The following is a 24601-nucleotide window of genomic DNA, read 5'->3' on the forward strand; positions in this document are numbered from 1 at the left end:
AAAAAAATACTAATATTCAAAGAGACTGCCTACTGACTCAAGTCAACAGTTGGTGGAAGGGCAAATGACTTTATCTCTACTTCTGAGTATTACAAATTTTCTTGGACCCATTCACAATGATATAGCATCCCCTGTAGTTAACATCATTCTGGTCAAGTCCAAAGACACCCATAAAGGCCAAACAAATCAGAATTTATCTACACAACTCTCTCTGCTGAGATTTATGTACCATTTTAGAATGAAATATCATGTTAATTAGTAAATACCTGAGAGATTGGTTTAGTTCTTTAGATCACAATTTAAAATTAAGGTCTAACTCAAACAATGTTGGTGGGAATGCAAAGTAGTACAACATCTACATAAGGAATTTGACATTAGCAATAGTATGAAATGACTTAGGCACAAGGTTATTAACGTAACAGAAGAAGACTGGAAATGATCTAAATGTTCATTAGTAGGGGACTGGGTTAACAAACTATTCTATATCCATAATGGATTATTAAGCAGGTATAAACAGGAATGAAGATGCCTACATAGTGCTATGGAGAGATCCCTCGTGTCTTCATATTGTTAAATTAAAAATAAGGTTTACAAGAGCATATATGCAAGTGTGTAAGAACGGCAGGCAGTACAAAAACATGTAATATATATGTATCTTCTTATATTTTCAGAGATAAATAAAACTAACTAATCAAAATTTTTAATTTTAAGAAATAATTTTCTTGAAGGAAGGAAATCAATGGGGACTGGGATGCAAGCCAGGCCTCTCTGAATGAACCTTATTAATAAGTTTGACTTTGTAAACATGTACATGCTTTTTGCAATCTAAAAACAAAATTAAATCAAGACAAAAAAAGAGGCAATTCCTACAATTAAGAACAAACTAACGTTGATATCTGAATAAGGTCAGTAGAATGTATCAATGTCAACATCCTGGTTGTGATATTATACTAGTTTTGCAAAATGTTAATGTTGGGAGAAACTGGGCAACATCTACAAGGATCTCTCTGTATTCTTACAGCTACACGTGAAGCTATACTTCTCTCACTAAAAACTTCAATTAAAAAAAAAAACCAAACTGATATAAACAACCCTAATTCTATATCCAGCTTGTCACATAATCAGGAAGTTATTTAAGTGACTTTAAATCCCAGTGCTTGTGATTGTGTATCTCTGGTGGGATACACCCTAATGATGAAAAGAAGGAGAAAGAAATCCTAATCCACCTTCAGTAGTCTTACTTTTATCTTTAAATCAGTAGGATGAAGCAAGTAAGTATGTTAATATGGTAAAGAACCCAGATCTTCTGAGAAAAGATGTATGAATAAAAAATTAAAAAGCAAAAACTACTTTCTTTCTCACTTAAAAAAACACTGGAGGGCGCCTGGGTGGCTCAGTGGGTTAAAGCCTCTGCCTTCAGCTCAGGTCATGGTCTCAGGGTCCTGGGATGGAGCTCCCCATCGGGCTTTCTGCTCAGTGGGGAGCCTGCTTCTTCCTCTCTCTCTGCCTGCCTTTCTGCCTACTTGTGACCTCTCTCTGTCAAATAAATAAATAAAATCTTTTTAAAAAAATTGGAAAACTTTCAAAAGGAGAGAGTGTAGAGTAATGAAGCCCTATATACCCATTACCCTGCTCCAGCACCTGATAACTTCTAGATAATCTTGTTTAACCTATACTTTAAATCCAGTACCCACTACTCACCCCTCACCCGATTCTGAGACAGATCCCAGACATTAATATCACCTCATGCATAAATAGTTTAGTACTTATCTCCACAAGGTAAGGACTCTTTGTAAAATGGTTGCAATAACAAAATTATGTTAAAAACCAAAAATTCCTTATATCTAGTAAATGGCTAATAAAAATCTGTAATTATTATCTTAAACTGGAAATAATGGTATAAACTTGTGGTTTTGTTTTTGTTTAGTTTTGACTGAAAACTTTTTAGTTTACAATAATTTTTTTAAAAGATTCTATTTATTTATTTATTTGAGAGAGAGAGAGAGAGAGAGAGCCCGTGCGAGTGAACATGTGCACAAGCCAGGGCAAGAGCAGAGGGAGAGGGAGAAGCAAGCAGACTCCCTGCTGAGCAGGGAGCCTGACACAGCTCAACCCCAGACCCTGGGATCATGACCCTGGGATCATGACCTGAGCCAGAGGCAGGCGCTTAACTGACTGAGCCACTTAGGCGCCCCTAGAGTAATTTTAGATTTACATAAAAGGTGCAAAGATAGTACATAGTTCCTGTATGCCTCTCACCCAACTTCCCCTAATGTTAACAACTTAGCTAACTATAGTATATTTGCTGAAACTAAGAGGTAACACCGGTACATTGTATTGATTGAACTCCAGACCGTAGTTTGACTTCGGTTTGCTGAGTAATGTACTTTGTTCTGGGAGCCCATGCAAGACAGACAGCACAATGCATTGTTATTAAGTCTCCTTAGTCTCCTCTGGTCTCTAACAATTTTGCAGTCTTTTCTTGTTTTTCATGACCTTGACCACTTCCAAAAAAGGAGCACTGGTCAGGTGTTTTGTAGAATATCCCTCAATTTTGATCTGCGTTAAGCCCCGTCCCCACCCCCCTGCCGCTGCCAAGGGGGTTGTAGATTTTGGGAAAGGATATCACAGAGGTGAAGTGTCCTTCTCCTCCCATCACCTCAGGGGACACTTGATATCCACATGACTTATCACTGGTGATGTTAACTTGATTCTTTGTTTAAGGGGAAGGGAGTGAGCCAGTTTTCTTTACTGTCAAGCTGCTATGTTCTCCTTTCCATCCTCTGTTCTTTGAAACTGAGTCATCACGTCCAGGGAACACAGAAGGAAGGATGGGGATTATCTCCATCTGGGGGAGGGGAGTAGTAGCTACATATATTGTTTGGAATTCTGTAAGGAAGATTTGTTTCTTTTCTCGCATTGTTAATTTAGTCAATAATTTATGTATACCAGTATGAACTCATAGATACGCATTTTATACTCTGCATTATAATCCAATATTATGTTATTTTGTTGCCCAAATTGTTCCAGGTTTGGCCACTGGGAGTTCTTTCAGGTTGGCTCCTGTGACTCTTTGACATCACTCTATTTTTTCTTTTTTTGAGCATTTCCTTCCTTTCAGACACTATAAAATACTCCGGGCTCATCTTCTATTTTCTCTGCCCCAGTCCTAGCAGTCATCATCTCTCCAAGGAGCCCTTGGCTCTTCTAACAGAGAATGATATTTAGAAATGAAGATTGTTCTCTCTCTCAAATAAATAGATAAAATCTTAAAAAAAAAAAAAAAAAAGAAAGGAGGATCTGGGTATGGGTGTGCTCATTACTACTACAGTTTCACTGCTTCTGGACCCTCCCAGCGGGCAGAGCCAGGAAATGCATGTGTGTACTAATCCATGCACGCGTAACCATCTTTATTCTTGCTTATTTGTAACTTTTTTCTGACAGAATGTAAGCTTCTGCCTATTTAAAAAAATCAACACAAAAAAAATCCAATACCATAGGCAAAATTCAATAGAGAAAATATTTGCAAATATATGAAAAGGGTTAATATCCTTAGTAAATACTAAAATTCTTACAAAATGGCAAAAAACTAAAGAAAAGAAATGGGTAAGCATACTTAAAATAATATTTGGCCATGCTAGTAACAAAACAAATGCAAATTAAACAAAAACATCATTTTGACTTATCAAAATGTAAACATGGGTGCTGTCCTCTATCACCGGTTTGAATAAAATTGGTATAATCTGTGTGGAGAATGATAAGATACTATGTAAAAGAAGTTTTAACTGCACTGCTGACATCTGCTAGGTGATGTTTCCCATTGAAGATGAGAAAAAAGTGGGATAAAAAACTTCTGGAAGCATCAAAGTACTAACCAAATTGTCAGGAATGTTGGCTAAAATCTGGGAAAGAATGGGAACCCAGAAAGGTTAAGAGTCCTTACCCTGGGGACAAGGTCAGAGTCCTTGTCCTGGGGACATCTGCTTACAAGACAGATCTTTAAGAGAAAAGGGGTCAGAATTCCAAGGAATCTCACAGTTAACTCTTTGACCTGGAGCTAAAACCCTAAAGAGCTAGGGATGAACTAGAAATAATCAGCCCAGCCCCTTCCTTCACATACTTACAATCTGGCTTCACTCTGAGGGGTCTTAAAAACATAAGCCTTAAACCTTAAGATGGTCCCAAACTGCTAGGCCTGAGGGTGCCTAGTAGAAGCAAATGAAAGTCCTCTCTCCACCAGAGAGGGGGGAAGAAAGTGTCATTCTAGGCCAGTGATTTTTGGAATTAATTCCAACATACAGTCAAAATGAATCTGGTACTTGAAGGGTAAGAGATCTTGATCAAGACCCAGCAAAAATGATAGACAAATAAAGGCAAACCCACAGGGACTTCTTATGGTGAGATTGTCCAGCACAGTTTATCAAATGATGAAGCTTATTATGTCCCAGAACATAACAGCTGAGCTTGAATTTTTTTGGCAAGAAAATGAAAATAATGATGAAAAGTAATATAAATTTTCAAAAGAAAAACATGCAAAATACTGAAAAGAAGGGAGAGGATATAGAGCATACCAAGGTACACCTGTGTCTATGCTTAACTGGGTCACAAAGGTGATGAGAGGAAGGCAGGCAACAGAGGCAATATTTAAAGAGATAACAGCTGAAATTTTCCCATAACCACAAATAGTATCAGTACACCAATTCAAGAGACTTAAAGAATCGAAGGCAGGACTAAGACACCCACATGCATACACACATGCCACAAAGAAAACGAAAGATGAAGAAAACATTTTTTAATAACCTGTGAAGTAGAGATCATCCTTAGATTAGTGACAGACTGCTACCTAAATTTCAACATCAATGGAAGCCGGAAGACAGGAGAATGGTATCTAATGGAAAGAAAAAGCCGACCTAGAATTCTCTACTCAGTGAATATCCTTCAAGACTGAGGGGGATAGAAGGAAATTCTGAAACTAATAAAAATGGAGAGTTTGCACCCAGCAGACTGACACAGGGAAAATGAATCCAGATAAAACCTTAGAGATGCTGAAAGAATAATGAACAAAGAAAGGACAAGTGTGGGGGTAAATATAAACTAATAATAACAGAAGTTGGAGTGATGTAAATACATGTGTCTTACACATTTATGCACACAAATATAAATCCGTGAAAACAACAGCCTGTGCATCAAAGGAGGGGCATTACATCATATTCATGTGTTCTACAGTGCTTGTCCTGTTCAGGAAGACACCCACGGTATCAGTATTAGAGCACGATGCATCTGGGAGCTGTGCAGGTACACACTAAGATAACAGAAGAGAATACTTAAATTTCCAAATTAATAGAGAAAAACAGAATGATAAAACATATTCAATTGACCCAAATAAGTCAGGGAAGGCAAAAAAAGAAATACAGAATAGGAGGTACAATAGAAAGCACATAAGAATACTACAGATGTAAGTCAACTATCCCCAAATATCATGAAGTGTAAATGTACTAAACGCTCCAATGAAAAGACAAAGATTAAGAATCTAGAATTTAAAAAAGTATATGCCTTTAAATACAAGACACATCTAAAACCCATGGGCACAAAAAGGTTGAATCTTAAAAGGGGGGAAACAACCCCTAGAAAAATTAAACCCAAAGTAGAAGGACGAAAATAACAACAAACAAATTACTGAAACAGAACATAAATATGCAACGAAAAGGATTACCAAAGCTAAAAGTCATTGTTTAAAAGACTGATAAAACTGGCAAATAGCTAGCAAGGCTGATAAGGAAAAAGAAGAGGCACAAATTTCTAAAGAATGGAAATGCAGAGATATTATGTACCAATTTGTGCCAAAATTGTTTAAAAAGTTTCAATAAAATTCACTCATCCCTAGCAAAATACAATTCACCCAAAGTGAGGGTAGTAAATAGAAGACCAAATATTCCTATAAATATTTAAGGAATTCAATCAGAAATGAAAACCCTTCGCACAAAAGAAGTCTGACCTGAATGGGTCTACAGGTGAGTTCTACCAATCATAAAGAGAACAGAACAAGCAAGACCAGAGAACACTCCCTGACTCATTTTATGAGGTTAGCACAATCTAGATATGAAGACCTGGTATGGACAGGATAAGAAAATTATAGTATAATCTTTCTACAAATACAGATACAAAAGGTCTAAAACATAAATACAAACAAACTAAATCTAGAAATACATAAAAGGGAATATAAGGATTATACATCATGACCAAGTTTGGTTAGACGAAGGCTCAATGAAATTCACTGCATTAATAGATCAAAGGAGTCATATGATCATTGCAAAATATGCAGGAAAAAAAGTATTTGATAAAATTCACCATCCATTCATGCTTAGCAAACTCTAAGATCAGAAATAAAGATAAGTGCTATCATCACTGTTCTGCATGTTTAATCTATTGCACTAAAGGCTAGAAAAAGAAAAATGTATAAGAATGGAAAAGGAATAAACAAAATCCTCCTTATACACAGATGATATGATTAGATATGCAGAAAATCCAAGTGATTCTACAGATAAATTATTGGGATTGATACAGCTTGATGAACAGAAAGTAATATAAAGTTAATACAAGGAAGGACAGGAAGAGAAAGGAGATGAGAGAGACAGATCTACCTTTAAAAACAAATACCTAAGAATAAATCTATCAAAAGATGTGTATACAAGCTTTGCAGAGTAAAGTATAAAACATTATTGAAAGAAATCAAAGATCTAAATAAATGGGAAGATAGACACCATGTTCATGAACTGGAAGACTCAATATTGTAAGCATGTCAATTATTCTCAAGCTGTTATAAAGATTTGATACAATAACTGAAGGCAAAATCCCAATAAGGATGTGTGTGTGTGTGTAAACAGATAACCTGTTTCTAAAATGTATACGGAAAAGGTGGAGAAGTACATCCCTCAAGAACTGGCCGAAGAAGAGCAAGGTACAAAGCCCTGATCTACTAGTTACCAGAACTTAATACAAAGCTATAGTTAATAAGATAACCAACCTGCTGTTGGCACAATGCCAGAGAAATATACTAACTGACCAGACCAGACCAGAACCTGGGAACAGTCACACATGTATAGGTGCTTGATCTATGGCAAAAGTGGTACTGCAGAACAGTCTTTTCAATAATTTTGCTGAGACTGCTGAATATCCACACGGAAAGAAATGAAATTGGACTGCTAGCTTAGAGTGTACTCCAAATTAATTTCAGATGGATAAAACACAGGAGGATATCTTCACAATCTCAGAGTAGTAAACATTCCTTAAACAAGAGCCAAATAGTAACCATAAAAGAAAAAAACCGATAAATTGGACTGTATTAAAACTTCAAATTTCTGGGGCGCCTGGGTGGCTCAGTAGGTTGGGCTCTGGGACTGAGCCCCGCATCGGGCTCTCTGCTCGGCTTTCCCCTCTCTCTCTGCCTGCCTCTCTGCCTGTGATCTCTGTCAAATAAATAAATAAAATATTTTTAAAAAATTACAAATTTCTGTTAATCCAAAGGTACCATTAAAAGAATGAAGAGATATGTCACACAGTTGCTATTAGGGAAGAGTAATCAGGAGAAATCACAATGAGATCACACTATACACCAAGTGGCAAAAATTAAAAATACTGACATTGCCAAGCATCAGCAAGAGTGTGCAACATAGGCAATAAATAATCATGAGAAAAAAGGAGAGTGCTGTTAATAAGGACTAATGACAGGTTTTTAAACAGGGGCAGTGCCAGGAAAACCAGGACTTGAATCACCTTAAGAGAGGCAAATACCATCGGTAAAGGGTTGGTTGATACATCCGCTTTAGAAAATAAACTTGGTATGATCTTGGAAAACTGAAGTTGTATAAACTCTAAAACCTATCAATTCCACTCCTAGGTTTATGCCCAGGATATATGTACAAGATTGTTTACAACAGCACTGTTCAAAATAGCCAAATCTGCAAACAACCCAAATACATTAAATAACATTAAATAACATTAAAACGAGTAGGTAAATTGTGAATGTTTGTTCATTGCAATACTATACGGCGATAGAGGAGCACAAAGCAACCTGGATCAAAGACTATAAGAGAGTATATGCTGTATGACTTCATTTAAATAAAGATTTTAAAAGACAGATAACACTGAAATTATATTACTCAAGGATACTGTATGGATGGTATAGACATGAAAGAAGGAGGTGAAGTCTAGATTAAAGGTAATCTGAGAAAAGAAGGGAACTGTGGTTAAGAGTATTTGTATTTCTTGACCTGGTTGTGGGTAATGGTTTGGCAGTTTACAATAATTCCTTAAGCTGTATAGTTCTGTGTATGCATTTTTCTAAATAAAACAGATTGTATAAAAAAAGGTTACATCTATATGTGATGTACGTGTTTGTATGTATCCATACACTCTTTCACCCAGTAATTCTATTTCTAAAAGCTTATTTTGAGGAAATAAAGCAATCAGCCAGTGTGAACAGAAATTATGTACAAAAATATTATTAATCATAACATTACTTCTAATACGGAAAACAGTGTAAATGTCCAACTATAAGGAAATCATTAAATATGGCACGTGCATATAGTTGAGATATCTTAATGCAACCATTAGACTACTGTATCTAAAAAATATTTAACAGCACAGCAAAATGCTTAAAACTATTAATTGAAAAGAATTGGGAAACAAAACTGCATATAAAAAATGAGTCCAACTGTGATCATGAATATAAGTAGAAGAAAATGTTCTGAAATGTTCACTGTGATTAACTTTTGTTAACTTTGTAAGTGGTATGATTTTTATTATAATTTTTCACAATTTCTAAATTGGTACAAAGTATGTGTATTGTAAAGATTATTTATACTAGAAACTACTTATAATTTTTATTTTTAAATGAACAAACTTCTTTCAATAATGGAAAATTAACTAAATTTTCCTATTTTATGTGCATATAAACTTATTTCAAAATTATTTTTAGTGGCTAAGATCAGCTTTCATATACAAAAAAGTTTACCAGAGTGACAACTTCAAATTCATTTCTAAGATAGTAGACATCAAAATGTAGTTTGTTTTCTAATGTAGCATTCAAAAGTTAAAATTTATTCTATACCGTAGCATCTCAATCTAGGCTTTGTTTTACAGAAAAATTGGGATTCCTACATTCTTCTGTTAATAGACGTCAAAATGATACAGTAATTACAGTTAAAAAAAATCCGAACTCCACAATTTACAGGTAATTATATTTTGTTTGCAGATCCAAGAGTTAATCAACTTAAACCCCTTCCATTTATCTGTTTTTAGTTTGTGCAGAATAGAGTTAAGATAGCAGGCCTAAGTTTTTGAAAGGGCTTGAAAGGCCTGTCTATGCAGTTAGCTCTCCATTGGCATCTGGCAACTTGGACAGGTTCCTCCCATTCTAACTGAAAAGCGTGGCTCACTGTGTCTAAATTGTGCAAACAATATGATTTATCCCGAACACCTGCTTTCCCTCTGGGAGGCTGGAAGATGGTACTGGCCAGGCAGAGGGTGTCTACATGACCAGCTCCCAATAAATATCCTGGGTGCTGAGTCACTAATGAGCTTCCCAGGTTGGCAACTTTTCACACGTGTTATCACAACTGGCTGCTGGCAGAAGACCCTTGGAAGCCTGTACCTGACGGCCCCTGGACTTCAACTCATCTACCTTTTCTCTTAGCTGGTTTTGCTTTATAGAATCTCTGAGCTGCAATAAATCCCAGTTGTGACTACAACTAGATGCTGAGTCCTAGGAGTCCTCCTTAGTCAATCATCAAACCTGGGGGTGTGTCTTGGGGGACCCCTGACACATAGTTCTTAAAACTAATATAAAACTAAACATTTAATTTAGTGGTGAAGCTAGTTCAGATAAATGATTAATTTTTTTAAAAAAAGTTTATGATGATAGTTTTTTTCCTTTCAAATGGTATTTATCCAAGGTCTTCACAAGCACCCAGCTACATCCTCTCATAAATCTTATTGCATAAGTTTCTGATGTTTACTAGGACCAAACGATATTTTCCAACCATTTCCTATTACCCAGCACTTATGCAGGCATTTGATAAATATGTGCTGATGAATGAACAGCATTTTTATCATTACACATAAAAACAAAAAAACCCCAAAAGATCAGACTAGCTCTAAAAATATGTACAGATCTTCATATAATTTTCAATGCCACAGTGCAGACTCGATATGAAATAAATATACTTTCCTTTCCTGGGCAAGTTTGCTAGTAAGTAGAAATCAGTTCTACCTTAGCAGCATAAATGAATTCCACAAATATTCCCTTCCCCAAGCTTAAACACCAGACCAAAAGGAAAAAACAAATAAAATTTAAAAATAAAAAAGCTATCAGTTTATCTCCTCGTGAGCTTCAAAAATACAAACTGCTAATATTATTTTAAAAGATACAAACTATTGTTTTCATGTCACATGTATTTTAAATCCATATTTAATTACTACAAAAGTCTCCCTGTGGTATATGTAATCATTCTATAATAAGGTAATTAAAATTCCTCGGCCAGCCAATTTAGGATTTACAGCTTAACTCAAGTATCAGACACTATTAAAGACAAGCCCGGATGTGTTACTTAGAAATAAACATTTAATTTAAGTGGGCGTGGCACAACACAGCCCCATCTTCAAAATTGGACCTATATTTTCTTTCTTTTTTTTTTTTTAAGATTTTATTTATTTATTTGACAGAGAGAGATCACAGTAGGAGAGAGGAAGGGAAGAGATCACAGAGAGAGAGGAGGAAGCAGGCTCCCTGCTGAGCAGAGAGCCCGATGTGGGACTCGATCCCAGGACCCTGAGATCATGACCTGAGCCGAAGGCAGCGGCTTAACCCACTGAGCCACCCAGGCGCCCCCCCAAAATTGGACCTATATTTTCAAATATGTTTCAGCAAACTATTGCAGACAAATCCAAATTTAAGTGTAATCCCAAAGCAATGGATCCCAAAGCAATCAATCTAGTGCAAACACATGCAGATATCTAACAAACGACTGTGTTTGTTGGGGGGAAATGACAGCACAGTCTCTAAATAGTAATGCCCTTACTTTAAAGGTCAATCATCTCTTTACCTCCTCTCACTTTGAGACTTGGCAGTTGTTGAAACTGAATATCTAGGGGTGGTGCCTGGGTACAAGCTTATTTGACAAGCTCTCCTTAGGATTTTTCAATGTTAAGTTTTGAAATCTACTGCTTTAATCTTTTCTGGCTCTAAAATTCTGCTTCTGTGAGTCTCTGAATTGGAATACGCTTTTAACTTAAAACCATTTGTAATTAAATGGGTACCAACGAGCTGGACAGGTTTTCTAACATAAGCAACCTGATCGGGCCATGTAATTTCATGACTGGCTTAAGGGGAAAAAAAGAAGAGTTGGTTATACACAGTCTATGGCAAAGGCAGATACGAATACCTATTAAGAAAGTCACTGATTTCTTTTTCTTCATCAAAATTATCAGAGCGGGACGCCTGGGTGGCTCAGTTGGTTAAGGAGCTGCCTTCAGCTCAGATCATGATCCCAGCATCCTGGGATTGAGTCCCACATCGGGCTCCTTGCTTAGCAGGGAGCCTGCTTCTCCCTCTGCCTCTACTGCCACTCTGTCTGCCTGTGCTCACTCTTGCTCCTCTCTCTCTGACAAATAAATAAATAAAATCTTAAAACAAAAACAAAAACAAACAAACAAACAAAAATTATCAGAGCTGTTTCCAAGTAGCCAAAAATTGCAAAGTCAACTGACCTTATTTCATTCGTTTTCCCTTTGTCTACTCTGTATTGGCGGCAGATCATTAAAACTGGGAAATAGATCCGGATAACCCATCACCTGAGCAATGAGTCCGTGGATACCAGGGATCATTACAACTATTGCCAGAAACACAGAACTAATTCTGCAGTAGCTTTGTCGACATTTCAACTGTACAGACAATCTCTTACCTAGCCAGTAGGTGGAGGCACACACAAACTTACTGCTTTGCTCTTTGAGCCAAAGGACCTTAAATCTTCTAGTAAATTGGTCTTTTGTTTATTCATTTGTTTTAAACCCAGGAGATCAAAGAGAACACAAAAAAGTGAACAAGGACAACTGTTGATGTGAATTTATAAAAAATGATACAAGGAACAATTTTATATTTATATTTTGTTTCTGGCCCTTTTGAGAAATAACTAAGTTACTTTAACTGTGAATTCATAATCCACTTCCAGATCCCCAGAGCTAATAAAATAATTGTAAATTTAGAAAGAGATCTTTTAAAAATCCATGTTAAATCAGGGAAAACTGAACGTCAACCAAATGTGATCTAATACTAAGGAATGATTATTTTGCTAGGTATGATTACACTATTATGATTGATATCTATCTATATCTATACATCAAGTCCTTCTTTATAAATCCAAACATGAATATTTATAGGTGACATGGTATCCCTTTAGAAATCACCAGGAAAAAAAAGAAAAGACAACAGTAAATGCCACACAGAAAAAGAAGGGCAAAATGTTGATAACTGTTGAATTCAGTGACAGGTGCACTGAGGTTCACAACTATTCTCTTTTTGTTTAAATTTTCCAAGACAAAAACTTCAGAAAATTAATTTATAGAGACACATTCTTGTGATGTGGGTTAACACTGAGATGAGATGATCAGTAGATATGCAACTTTAATTAAGTCTTATCTCCATACATAGGCACCAAGGAGTTATTTCAATAATGACTGAATCATATGAAAAATCAGCTCTATAAAATATAATAGAATTTAACAGGAAAGACTAAAACTAACTTGCTAAATCCCCTGGAAACAATACTTTCCAGATGTAGAATACTTCACCATTTTACAAAATGAATTCCCGTTTAGTTCTGATAATCGCTTCTCGGCCTTTTGGCTAAGATCAAGTGTAGTTCTGATAATCCTTATTAAGATTTTAAAGGTTAAAAAAAAATCCTGAGGCTCAGAGAAGCTAAATGGCGTGGCTGGGGTCACAAAATCCGTAAAAGTGATGGAGCTGGGACAGTAACCCAAGTTTTATAACACCAAAGATCATCTTCTCTCCACTGTACTATCGCTTCGATCCCATTGAAACAAATAGCAAACGTGATGAAATTTAGGTGAATCTTAAAATTTTGCCTTCTGTGCTCATTACTTTAGAGAATATGACAAAACTGTTTTTTTTTCATTTTCTCAGTGAATAAAAATATGGATAAAAACAGATTCCTTGAATAAAGAATAAAATTAAATCAGAGAAAGTTACTGAAAAAGAATGATAGCATCTTAAAATTGGAAGGGACACTAGCGGCCCTCCCGAGCCCACAATCAAACCCTTATCTTTAGCCTCCTTGCTGGGTCCAGCTTGAGCTCAAGGTATTTTTAGTGAGGAACTGTGTACTGTGCGAGACAGCCTGCTTCATTCACTCACTTAGTCTGATTGCTACAGGGGCCTTCCTTGCTTAGGGGTGGAACTGACCTCCTGCTAGGTGATTCCAGTTATAGCCCCTGACCCTACACTGAACAAACATATAATCCTCTTACATATGACACCTTTTTAAGTAACTGAAGACTTCCATTATGTTCTACCATGGCCTTTGTTCTGAGGACTCTCTCCGCAGAAAAAGAAAATCAGTGGATACTTGAGTAACTAAAGCTTCCCAGTCTTTTCAACAACTCTTCCACGGTCTTCAAACTGGGATTTGGGAATCTCTCGGAGTACCCAAGGCCCTTCCATGAGATATAAGAATTAGGATCTTTTTAAGGCAACCAATGTCCATTTCTTCACTTGCCATAATTTAATCTGTCTGAAAACAAGTCTACGGTCTGCTGAGTTTTCCTTTTACATCACCACTCATACAAGCCCATCTCAAAAGACGAACTGCTCACCCAACCTGAAAAGTCTGCCTAGCTTCAGAGACAACTAGGGAATGCAAAGCTCCTGAGGGAGAGACTCTTGAGAGCAAAACATCGCTTCAGAAAGAACAAGAAGAGCCACCTTATTTCATCCAGACAATATATGCACGGCAAAGCCTTATCTATTTTAGAATTAAAAATCAATCATAAAATGACTGTCACAGGGATATCTATTAACACTTTAATTTTATTTGGAAAATGAAGGCAGATTTTTTTCTGACAGAGTGAGTCTGATTTGGCTGACTGGCTTGACAATGATGACTAGCTCTGCCATTTAGGTCACAGAGCAGACATTTTCCATAAGCTGGATGAGATAAAGGTGCTGATCTACCGTTTTGAAGAAAATATATTTAAAAGAATACACAAAACACTAAAAATGATAGCCCCACAATAGAAGTTTTTATGTATCAACTCATAAAGTATGTGAGGAGGTACATGGTTTTCAAAATTCTTTTGGCAGGTATGTCAACAAAAGTTTTGAACGCTGTGGCTCTAGGGCAAAATTTGTAGACTCTTTCCCACTCTCGTTATTCCCTTCAGGCAGCATGCCAGTGTCCTGCTTACTATGAACACTCTAGGGAGAACAGGTAATATGTAATAACTGTGAGTGTGGGCTTCGTTCTAAATACTATCTGTATTTAATTAAGATAGCCAAAGGTTCCATTCAGGGCTTTTTTTTTAAAGCTGTTGCAACAACTACCTTTCAAAACATTTCTCTTTTTCAAAGCAGTTGCAACTGAGCTTATTGTGATCTTGCACTTATATAACTGAATGAGTGAGTTTGTATTAATTGGTCTTAAATTTCCTTTTTTTTTTGTTTCCGCTCCTTTGCTATAAATTTGTAAAATATTTTCAAAAAATTTTGATCTAGAAATTCAGTGTGTGAGCCAGCCTTCCATGATAAGGAGTGGGGGCCATGGAGAGGGCAGCTTCTGACATGGCTCCCAAGGATCTCCAGTTATCTCTTGGTGCTCACACCCTCATGTAATACTCTGGCCTTATGTGTGGGCTGGATCTGGGGACTTACTTCTAATTAACAGAATATGGTAGAAGTGATGGTGTGTGATTTCTGAGATTAGATTACTAAACTGACTTCCAAATGGAGAGGCCCGAAAAAAAAAACAAACAACAAACAAACAAACAAAAAAACAAATGGAGAGGCCTGGTGACAAGGAACCTGGGGAAGCCTAGGCCAATGGCTCATGAGAACTGAGGCTCTTAGTCGAATAGGCTACTGCCAACAAGCATTGTGAGTGAGCCTAGAAGGAAATCCATCCCCAGTGGAGTTTTAAAATGACTCCAGTCCTGGCCAATGCCTCGATTACCACCTTGTGAGAAATCCTAATCAACGTCACCGATTAAAATTCTGGAAAGAACAGGATACCATCCCATAAAACTTACACAGTCTCTTTGGACACAATTGTCCAATTAACTACAAAACTACCCAGTTATACTATCCTTAGCTCACATTTCTCCATCTTACTGACAAAAATTCTATGACAAACATGTCAAGTGGTTTATTAAAATCAAATACACTGTTATCTACAGAATTTCCTTAATATGCCAATGTGGTAATTATATCAAAATAGGAAGTGAAGTCTGTTGTTACTTGTTTTTCGTTGCCAGAGAGGTTTCCAAAATGGAGACCTCTTCTCCCACCCCACTTCTCTTCAACAAGACTCCTATGGTCAGAATTTTATATTTTGGGGCCTGCTATTCATCTGAACTCTTTCTACAGCCTCGTCTCTGAAGTATACTAAAAATGAAGGTTAACTAAATATGCCCAACTTTTGCTTCCTCAGCCATTGTGAACCTTAAGATGAGATAATCCTTTTATTCTGGTTACTTTTTTTAAACAGATGAGCTCACAACTATTGTTAAATTTTAAAAGTGTTAGCATTATCCCAAACCAGCACTGCTAAAACTTTAACCCTTAAGAAAATAAAAATGTACACTCACAATTCAAAAACCATGTAAAGCATTCCATCTGAGCTATATGTCTCCAATAACTCGACAATATGGGGGTGTTTCAGCATATGACAGATACTGGCTTCCCGCTTTAGATCTGCAAAACAAACACAGCACATACTTTGTTAGGTAAGAACAAAAGACAATCAGAGTGAATGATGAATGAATGGATATGATCTATGGTAACATGAAGACTTCTCTAACTAAAGAGATGAAATCCCCCATTTAAACTAAGCTTTTTTACCCTTTAAAGTCTTTGATGATATAACTTTTTCATATTTTTGCCAGTTGGTATCTATCTATCTATCTATCTATTAGAGAGTCAGCTCTTACTTTTATTTATTTAAGTAATTAAGCTCTATGCCCAGCATGGAGCTTGAACTCATGGCTCCGAGATCAAGACTTGCATGCTTCAGCAACTCTGCCAGCCAGGCACCTCAGCTCTTATTAATAAGAAACGTAAATAGCATGAATACTTTCCCCAAACCCTTATAAACAAGCCTCAAAATTTATAACTTTCTTGATCTGGTAATAACTCAATCTGCTGTTCTGAATTGTACCTCTTTTTCTTAGTTTTCCCTAAAGTGGATAAGAACATGTTGTCTGTTCTTTAGCTTAAAATCTAGCATTTACAGATACACAGCAGGGAAGTTACATGGAATAAAGGGCAAAATTATTTAAACAGTAAAGGCACTGCTTCTACCCAGCATCAAAGTCAGAAATTTATTTTACATTATCTATAAAACATATTTAACAATTCAGGACACTAGTTATGGTGTTATCTTGAAGAACAAATTCAGACAACGTAGGGTAGACTACTGTGTAAATTACAGAACGCTATTTGGAAAATAAAACTGTCCATACCATGTCATCATTGTTCGAACACATTTTGGGCATAGATATCCCTTGCCATGTCCACATGGAACAAAAGAACTAAAGCTTTCCTGTGTCAATAGCACTGGAGTTTTACCTGTTTGCAGGTGAATAAAATCCAGTGTGACATTTTTATATTTGGAAGTAAAAGGCAAACAGGTAAAGAAGAACCAAGCATGAGGATGTACTACATGAAGCGAAAGAGACAATGTTATTTCCTCTCTGATTTATTAATTCAACTTGGCTTTGTCAATAAGAGCAATTGTTGTAGATCGAACTAGAGAAGACTTGTATAAGGTTAGGATGAGGAAGTCAGTAAATTAGACAAAAGAGAACCCACTGGAAAAGGAAGAATTAATAATACAATATTAAGAAAGTCAAGGGAGTAGAGGGAATCAAGGCATGAGTAGTTGGAGAAGGCTAAGAAAAGGCTGTTTAAGAGTCAGCCGAAGACCATTAGCAGTCTGGGCAAGATCAAGTTCTGTGGAGAGGTCAGGTCTGAAGTTCGTATGCAGGAGACAATTATGTAATAACAGATTAAAATTCATCCTGTTTCTCACTGGGCTAAGTACTTAATAGAGTCATTACTCTTGCTGAGCCAACAACCCTACGAGGTAGATACTTTACAGGTGAGGAAGCTGAGGCTTAGAAATGTGTTCAAGATCACACAGCTAACCACAATGGCTAGGTCTGAGCCCTGGCCTGTCCAACTCCAAAGTCAGCAGTCCTTCGATGATGCCATGCCAGGTTTAGACATGATGAAATCAGAAGAATCTGGCTGTAGGAAAGGAATGGCAAAGTTAAAGAAGGTTTGATTTTTCTGTTGTTGCTGCTGTTTAAAAACAAAACACTGTGTCAGTGGCAGTGATGAAAAGCCCATGGGATTTATAGTCGGAAACTTGGGGCCGGGTCTGCCACTTGCCAGATGACTACTACCCTCTACAAGTGCCTTCCTCACCACAGATGAAATAGGGCAGGCTGGAGGGGATGCAGGGCCTGCAGAGTCTACTCAATCGCCTTCAGGGGGCAGCGCTAGGATTTCCACGAAAGAATGGTTGTGGGGGGCACCTGGGTGGCTCTTTCAGCTCAGATCACGAACTCAGGGTCCTGAGATGGAGCCCTGTATCAAGCTCTGCACTCAGTGGGGAGCCCGCTTGAGATTTTCTCTCTCCCTCTCCCTCTGCCCTTCCCCCCACTTGCTTGTGCGCTCTCTCTTCAAAATAAATAAATCAATCCGTGTTCATGGGAAAGGAAGAGGCCAGAGGCACATGAAAGATGGTCTCCATCTCCAAAAGTGCTTGGGAAGGTCCTGCAGGAGAGGAGAGGTGTGAATCAGGTGTGGGTTTTGTGTAGAAAAGTCGTTAACTTGAGGAAGGCTTTTGACAAGTGTTGCTGGAAAGCCAGGCTGAAGCCAGGAAACATAAATCAGGTATCTGTGCTGTTTTTTTTTCTCTCTCCTTCTTCAAGAATGTTCTACCTCCAGATTTTACGAAAAGCTCAGGAGTTTTAATTTTTATTTTGCCCTTTTCATGTAATTACAGCGTGTTGCAACTTTAATACCCACTTTGCCAGTGCCACGTCTGTTGTACCAAAGGACGGCAAGTAGAAGCGGCTGTCCTAAAGACCCCTGCCATCTGACCTGCACAGTTCTGCTTGATACACAGCTGACTGTGCTCCTGGCCTAGTCTCTCATCACCTAACCACCCTCCAAACGAAGGCACAATTGCTGTGGACCCTCCCTTCAAAGACTAAAGCCATTGAAACATCACTGGATCTGGCATTTCAGGGTCTAAAGAGCTGAGCACTGAAGAGCACAAAACTAACAACATAAAAAGATATTTGAAATTATAAGGGCAATGATGCAAAAGATGGTTTACATCTAGAATAATTATGGCACCATTTTCCATAATTCAGATATCGACTGAATGGGTATACTAAGTAGCCCAAATGGAAAATCATGGTTTGAAAAATACAAATGCATTATATAAGCATTCAAATTATAGATTCCAGGAGTATTAAATTCAGAATGCTTAGTTTTAGATGTGAATGTGAATTAAAGATATATTAAGTGCTATTAATTCCTTGCTGATATAGCAAACTAAAAATAGCATTTTCCTACGAACCAACTCATGAGGCAGAGTAGCAAGGAATTCAAAAGTAGGGGATAACGATTTGAGGTTGTGATGAACTGCTCTGAGATACTAGCACGGAACATGCCTGTGAATGCCCTGACCGAGTCACGATGGCTGCTTTCCAGTCCATAATGACTGGTACTTCTCTCCACAGTTCCTTGTATCTTTTCAGTTCGTATTTTTCCAATTTGTTCAACTGCAATTTATAATCTTCGACATTTAAAAGATTTAAAAAATAATTTCTATTTTTACTGCACTGATACTTAACTATGTGCCTGTAATAATGCATTTATTTCCCTTTAAGGGGGGCACTAATAATACTGAAAGTAATATTTGGTTTTCGGACCGTAACTGGAGAAACACACTTAAATCAAATCAATCCGCTTACTATGTATGAGTACTACTACCACCACTAGCAGTTTTCTAAGAACTCTGGGCATCCAAGAGTAAATCAACTATGCCCCGAAGGCTTAACCTCTCCAGTCTGTTCCTCAAGCAAGGGAGAGTTAAGGAGACTGTTTCAGGTGGTCTCTTTTTTTTTTTTTTTTTTTTTTTTTTAAGACACAAAACTTAATTTAATAGAAATTTTGTTTGTAGTTCTTACATTCTCAGTGTGAGCCTCAGGTGGTCTCTTTTATTTGAGTGTGTTTTTTTTTTTTTTAATTTCCTTTCAGCTAACAGTAGTCATTGTTTTTGCACCACACCCAGCTGCTCCATGCAATCCATACCCTCTCTAATACCCACCACCTGGTTCCCCCAACCTCCCACCCACTGCCGCTTCAAACCCCTCAGATTGTTTTTCAGAGTCCATAGTCTCTCATGGTTCACCTCCCCTTCCAATTTCCCAACTCCCTTCTCCAGGTGGTCTCTTTTAAAAAGAAGTTTCCAGGGTGCGGGGCTGGCTCTGTGAGTGCAGCATGTGACTGACTCTCGATCTCAGGGTCATGGGTTTGAGCCCCACGTTAGGTGTAGACATTATTTAAAAATACCATCTTAAAAAAGTAAATAAAAAGAAGTTTCCTGGAAAGTATTGTTCATTCTACTACTAGTTGTTCTTATGCTAGGAGAATTCTTCATGCTGTCTTTTAAAAGTGGGATACCACTTACAGAGTAACACAATTCTGTAACAAGTTAATGTGACCATGGATCAAAACTAATTTGGGTATTTACAAACAGGATTGAAGAAACAATTTCTGACATTCTTAGTATTAGAGTAGCAATCTTGACCTCAATATTTGAACTTGAAAGGATCTAAATTTAAGAGTTAGCTCGCAGAGAGCTGTTCTTCAGATCAGCACTGTCCAATGGAAGTATAATATGAGCCACATACATAATTTTAAATTTTTCAGTAGTCACATTAGAAAGTAAAAATAGGTGAAATTTATTTTAATAACATATTTTATGCAATCTAATATATTCAAAGTAATATTTAACATATGATCATATTAAAAGTTATAAATATGTTTCTTTTCTATAGGAAGTCTTTGAGATCTGGTCGTGTTTTAGATTTATAGCACATCTAAATTTGGACCAGCCATATTTCAAAGGTTCACAGCCACAGCATAGCTAGTGGCTACCAAACTGGAACAGTGTAGCTCTGGCTAAGCCACCTTTAATTCTTATCCTCTCTCCATAGTGGGTTCTCCTGCATTTCCTACACAGATAGTTGTAAAGACATCCAGTCATTCAATAAAGATTCTAAACTCAGAAGAGGTGTTTTTTAAAAACATTTCCATAGAAGGAAACTCTACTTTCAACAATCCAAATCCATCAGTTAACAACTTAAATCTGGAATTTTTTCACTATTGTTAATCTTAGTCCTTCATTTGGCGGTTTTAAATTATTTTATCTTGTTTAATCTACCAAACACAAAAATAGTGGTCAACATTTACTGTACTTTTCCTGTCCTTTGTACACTTCCAGATTTATTGAATGACCTTACACTATTCAATGCAACATTTGATAGTTTAACTGCCCCTCTATAAATCCTTGTTTAGTAACTATAATAACCCTGTGAGATAAATATGCCAATTCCCATTTTACCGAGGAGGAAAGTGAAGCCCTGGGCTCAGTGAGATGAAGAAGTTGCTGAAATCATACAAATAGTAAGTAGAGGAAGAAGGCCTAATAATGGAAGTCTGGGGCTCTTTTTTCACGCCACAATGGCTCCTGGGGCTGTACAGTTTTCACATGTGCCCTTGAGATCCAATCACACAACAGTGCTAATGTGGAAACACTAATTTGGGTGACAAGCCTTCAAGATTGTTACAGAAAGAATTTATGTCAGCTTGCATGGTCACCAACGATGATTAGAAACTAGACACTGTTCTTTTCCTGACAAATGCATAAATATTGTCATTTATTTCCAATTTCTAACTTGTGTTAGAAACTTGACAGTTAGCAAAATTTACTAAGAGCTGACCCCAGGCTCCAAATGCACATAAAGAATATTCTAATCTAGTTACAGAAATAATAAGGACAAGAATTAATGCTTCAGTTGAATCAATATTAATAACAAAATAAGTAAATGAAAGTCATTATTGACTCAACATTTTTTCCTTGCTGTACTAAAATTAATGACCATATGATATTGCAATAGGGGAATCTGAGCAGAATCTTGGAAAGATATAGAAACAAAGCCAAATTCTGTTGCTGAGTACCACCTTCATATAATAACCGACTTGAAAACTAAAGATCCCAGCTGCCTTTGGCAAGAATACAGGTTAGGTTGGCTTTAATGAGGCTATCTTCCTATAAATCAGGGAAGTTGACCTTCTCTACCAGTAGATGACTAGAGGCCCAGACAAGCCCACACCAATCTGGGTTAACTGCAAACTCATTATTTCTTTGATCTTTTATATATTTTACTACCACCCTATACATTTTATTATCTTTTTTTAACAAAGAGAAATCCAGGCAGCCTCTAATGTTTTGAATTCTTGCCCACATTTTTTTGATACTATGGTTTAAAAATCCCATCTCTCAGGTGAATAAAGAAAGGAAGCAGTATACCATTAACTGAGAATATTTGATTAAAATTTTTTCTTAAATAGGCAAAAGTATTATAAATCAATGTTAACTACATTAAGCATTTACAAATCAATGAGGTTTTCGTAACATATTTCCCAAATAATTTTTCAGTTCTGATAAATACAATAAAACAGCCTGCCCAGTTGAATACCAAATTTAAACTGAATTCAACACTGCATTTATGAACAACTAAAAGCTGTAAAGTAGAAACATGCTAGTTATTCTGAGAACTACTTGTCTTCCCTCTCACTCTTCATTAGGATGAGTTTGGCAAATAATTATCTAAAGTACCATTTATTTTCTAGGGACTTAAATTTTATAAACTCCAGGTCATTCCTAATCAATACTAAAGTACTATAAATCACTGAACTTACTAAGTAGATATTAATAAAATTAGAGGTAACCAATTCAATGATCTTTATTAATATTTATCTTCTGAGATGTTAAAATCCTGAAAGAAGAGCATTTGCTTACAAAGCCATTGGTGGATAAGAGCCAACATTAGGTTAAAGAGAAACCAAATTATTTGTCTCTTAGAAGATATAACTGAATCTTCTATTCAAGGAGTTACTCAACCATGGATTGGGTGAAAATCTGTTTTGCAATCAACTAGTAAAATGTTCATTATACGGATAAAAGGAGAAGGCAGAGGTTACTGAAATCCAAACCAAACAAAATTCCAGTATTAGAGCTTTTCTCAAGCAAATAAATGACCATTCTTAAGATATTTTGTACCTGACAAAGAAAAAAATACAATATTTTAAACATTTATAGAAGGTACAATTTCTCTATTGCTTTTCCTTTTGGGAAATGTAAACCAAAAAGCTCTGCAAAAAGGTAGAAAGATGGGGCATTTTACTATTATAAAAACCAGATACCTATTTCAAAATGGTACTCCTAATTTTATGGAAGAAAATTAGAGAAATACTAGTTTATGCCTCACTTACTTTTCAACATTAGAGCCTTAAAAAACATACTCTTTAGGAGCATGAAGGAACTTTGTGGAATGACAGAGTGTATATATTTGTTAAAAGCCACTGGACTGAAGACTTAAATGGGTTCATTTTATGGTACATAAATTTTTATTCAGTCAAGTTTACAAAGAAACTTCCTGCAATAAGACAGGAATTCAACTAATGTCTCTCAGTCAAAAAATGTTACCCACATATCTGTATTTTATACTCTTAATTATCTTACCTATCATTACCTTCTATTTTTATTTACTTACTGATAGCTGAGGAGTTCAACAAGCATATGGGCCAGGATAGGCTTCCTTACTATCCACTTCCTCCCACCCCTCCTTCCTCCAGGATAGGACCAGCCCAGGAAACACTGCCAGCAAGACCAAACGTTTCCCCAGAAAGCAATTTATAGTCTGTGCTAATACATAAATAAAAGAATTACTGAGGCCAAGATTCTGTGTGGCATAGTGCATTTGTTATCAGTTTTGTTCTTTTAAATATAGGTTTCCCCATCCAGCAGAATCCTTTTATCAATAAATCTCATAAAAATAGTAAAACACCAAATTTATAGTAAAAAATAAGTATGGTTATATGTACTCATTGTGAAAAGGATCAATAAAAACAATAAGCTAACTGTTTTGATAAATAACTTGCAATCAGGGATTATGGAGAGCTCTGTGGGCATGCGGCCTCAACCACCAAATTATTTCTTTATTTTATTTTGTTGGGCCCACTGCCAAAATTCGGATTTATAGGACTAGCTTCAAATGGCTAATAGGTGTATGTAATTTAAAAAGCTTGCCTTATAGTCAAGCAGAGAGAGTCAATTATCATATGGTTTCACTTATTTATGGAGCATAACAAATAGCATGGAGGACAAGGGGTGTTAGAGAGGAGAAGGGAGTTGGGGGAAATTGGAAGGGAAGGTGAACCATGAGAGACTATGGACTCTGAAAAACAACCTGAGGGGTTTGAAGTGGGGGGGGTGGGAGGTTGGGGGAACCAGGTGGTGGGTATTAGACAGGGCAAAGATTGTGTGGAGCACTGGGTGTGGTACAAAAACAATGAATACTGTTATGCTGAAAATAAATTAAAAAATGATTAAAAAAAAAGCTTGCCTTATAGTCTTAATTTAAAAAAAAACTAATCAAGAAGCTTTAAAGAGTAGTAGAAATTTTAGTTTCAAAGTAGAATTGCTGACGGCAGTAGAAGGTGGCAGCAGGGAGAGGATACTTCTGGTACACAGTAAAATTTCGGACTAAGGGAAACATAGGGAGTTCTGAAAAGGCCGTATTTCTCCTTTTTTTTTTTTTCAGTAAAATTTTAAGTAAATTAATACACTGCTTTACCCTTAGAACAATCTGTCTTCATTTAATCTTTTCTACAAAACCAGGAGGTAGCAAACTTAAGTAGCTGAAAATGTGGCAGCTCTCTAGATCAGAAATTCTTAATTTGGGATCAGAGACCATTTTATAAATCTGTTAATGTGACAGATACTCTGACCCAAAGGTTGTCCATAAGATTTAAGAAAAGCACAAAAGCCTAAGAGACTGGCCTAGATACTGATGTCCAAGGATCAAGATCATGACAGATAATCATGTAACCCAACTTCTGGAGGCCACAAGAACACTGCAGAAGGTGGAAAGCCATAGAAGCTAGTGCCTCCTTACAACGGGCACTATTGAGGACAGTGGGATAAAAATGGGCATGATTTGAGAT

General features: G+C 36.7%; 1 protein-coding gene and 1 pseudogene across 13 annotated transcripts in view; one reads left to right on the forward strand and one right to left on the reverse strand.

Annotated features, from left to right (window-relative positions):
- Positions 1-24601, reverse strand: part of CASK (calcium/calmodulin dependent serine protein kinase) — a 362863-nt gene that overhangs the window by 210944 nt on the left and 127318 nt on the right. For all 13 annotated transcript variants that reach the window (XM_013057510.2, XM_004754920.2, XM_045089473.1 and 10 more), the window contains exon 3: positions 15877-15982. In XM_013057510.2, the coding sequence (XP_012912964.1) occupies positions 15877-15982 (106 nt within the window). The remainder of the gene's footprint in view (positions 1-15876; positions 15983-24601) is intronic.
- On the forward strand, positions 12882-12962 carry LOC123394754 (annotated as a pseudogene).

This window comes from Mustela putorius, unplaced genomic scaffold (assembly GCF_011764305.1).
Source record: "Mustela putorius furo isolate JIRA1106 unplaced genomic scaffold, ASM1176430v1.1 tig00003836_pilon_pilon_pilon, whole genome shotgun sequence".
Lineage (NCBI taxonomy): Eukaryota > Metazoa > Chordata > Mammalia > Carnivora > Mustelidae > Mustela > Mustela putorius.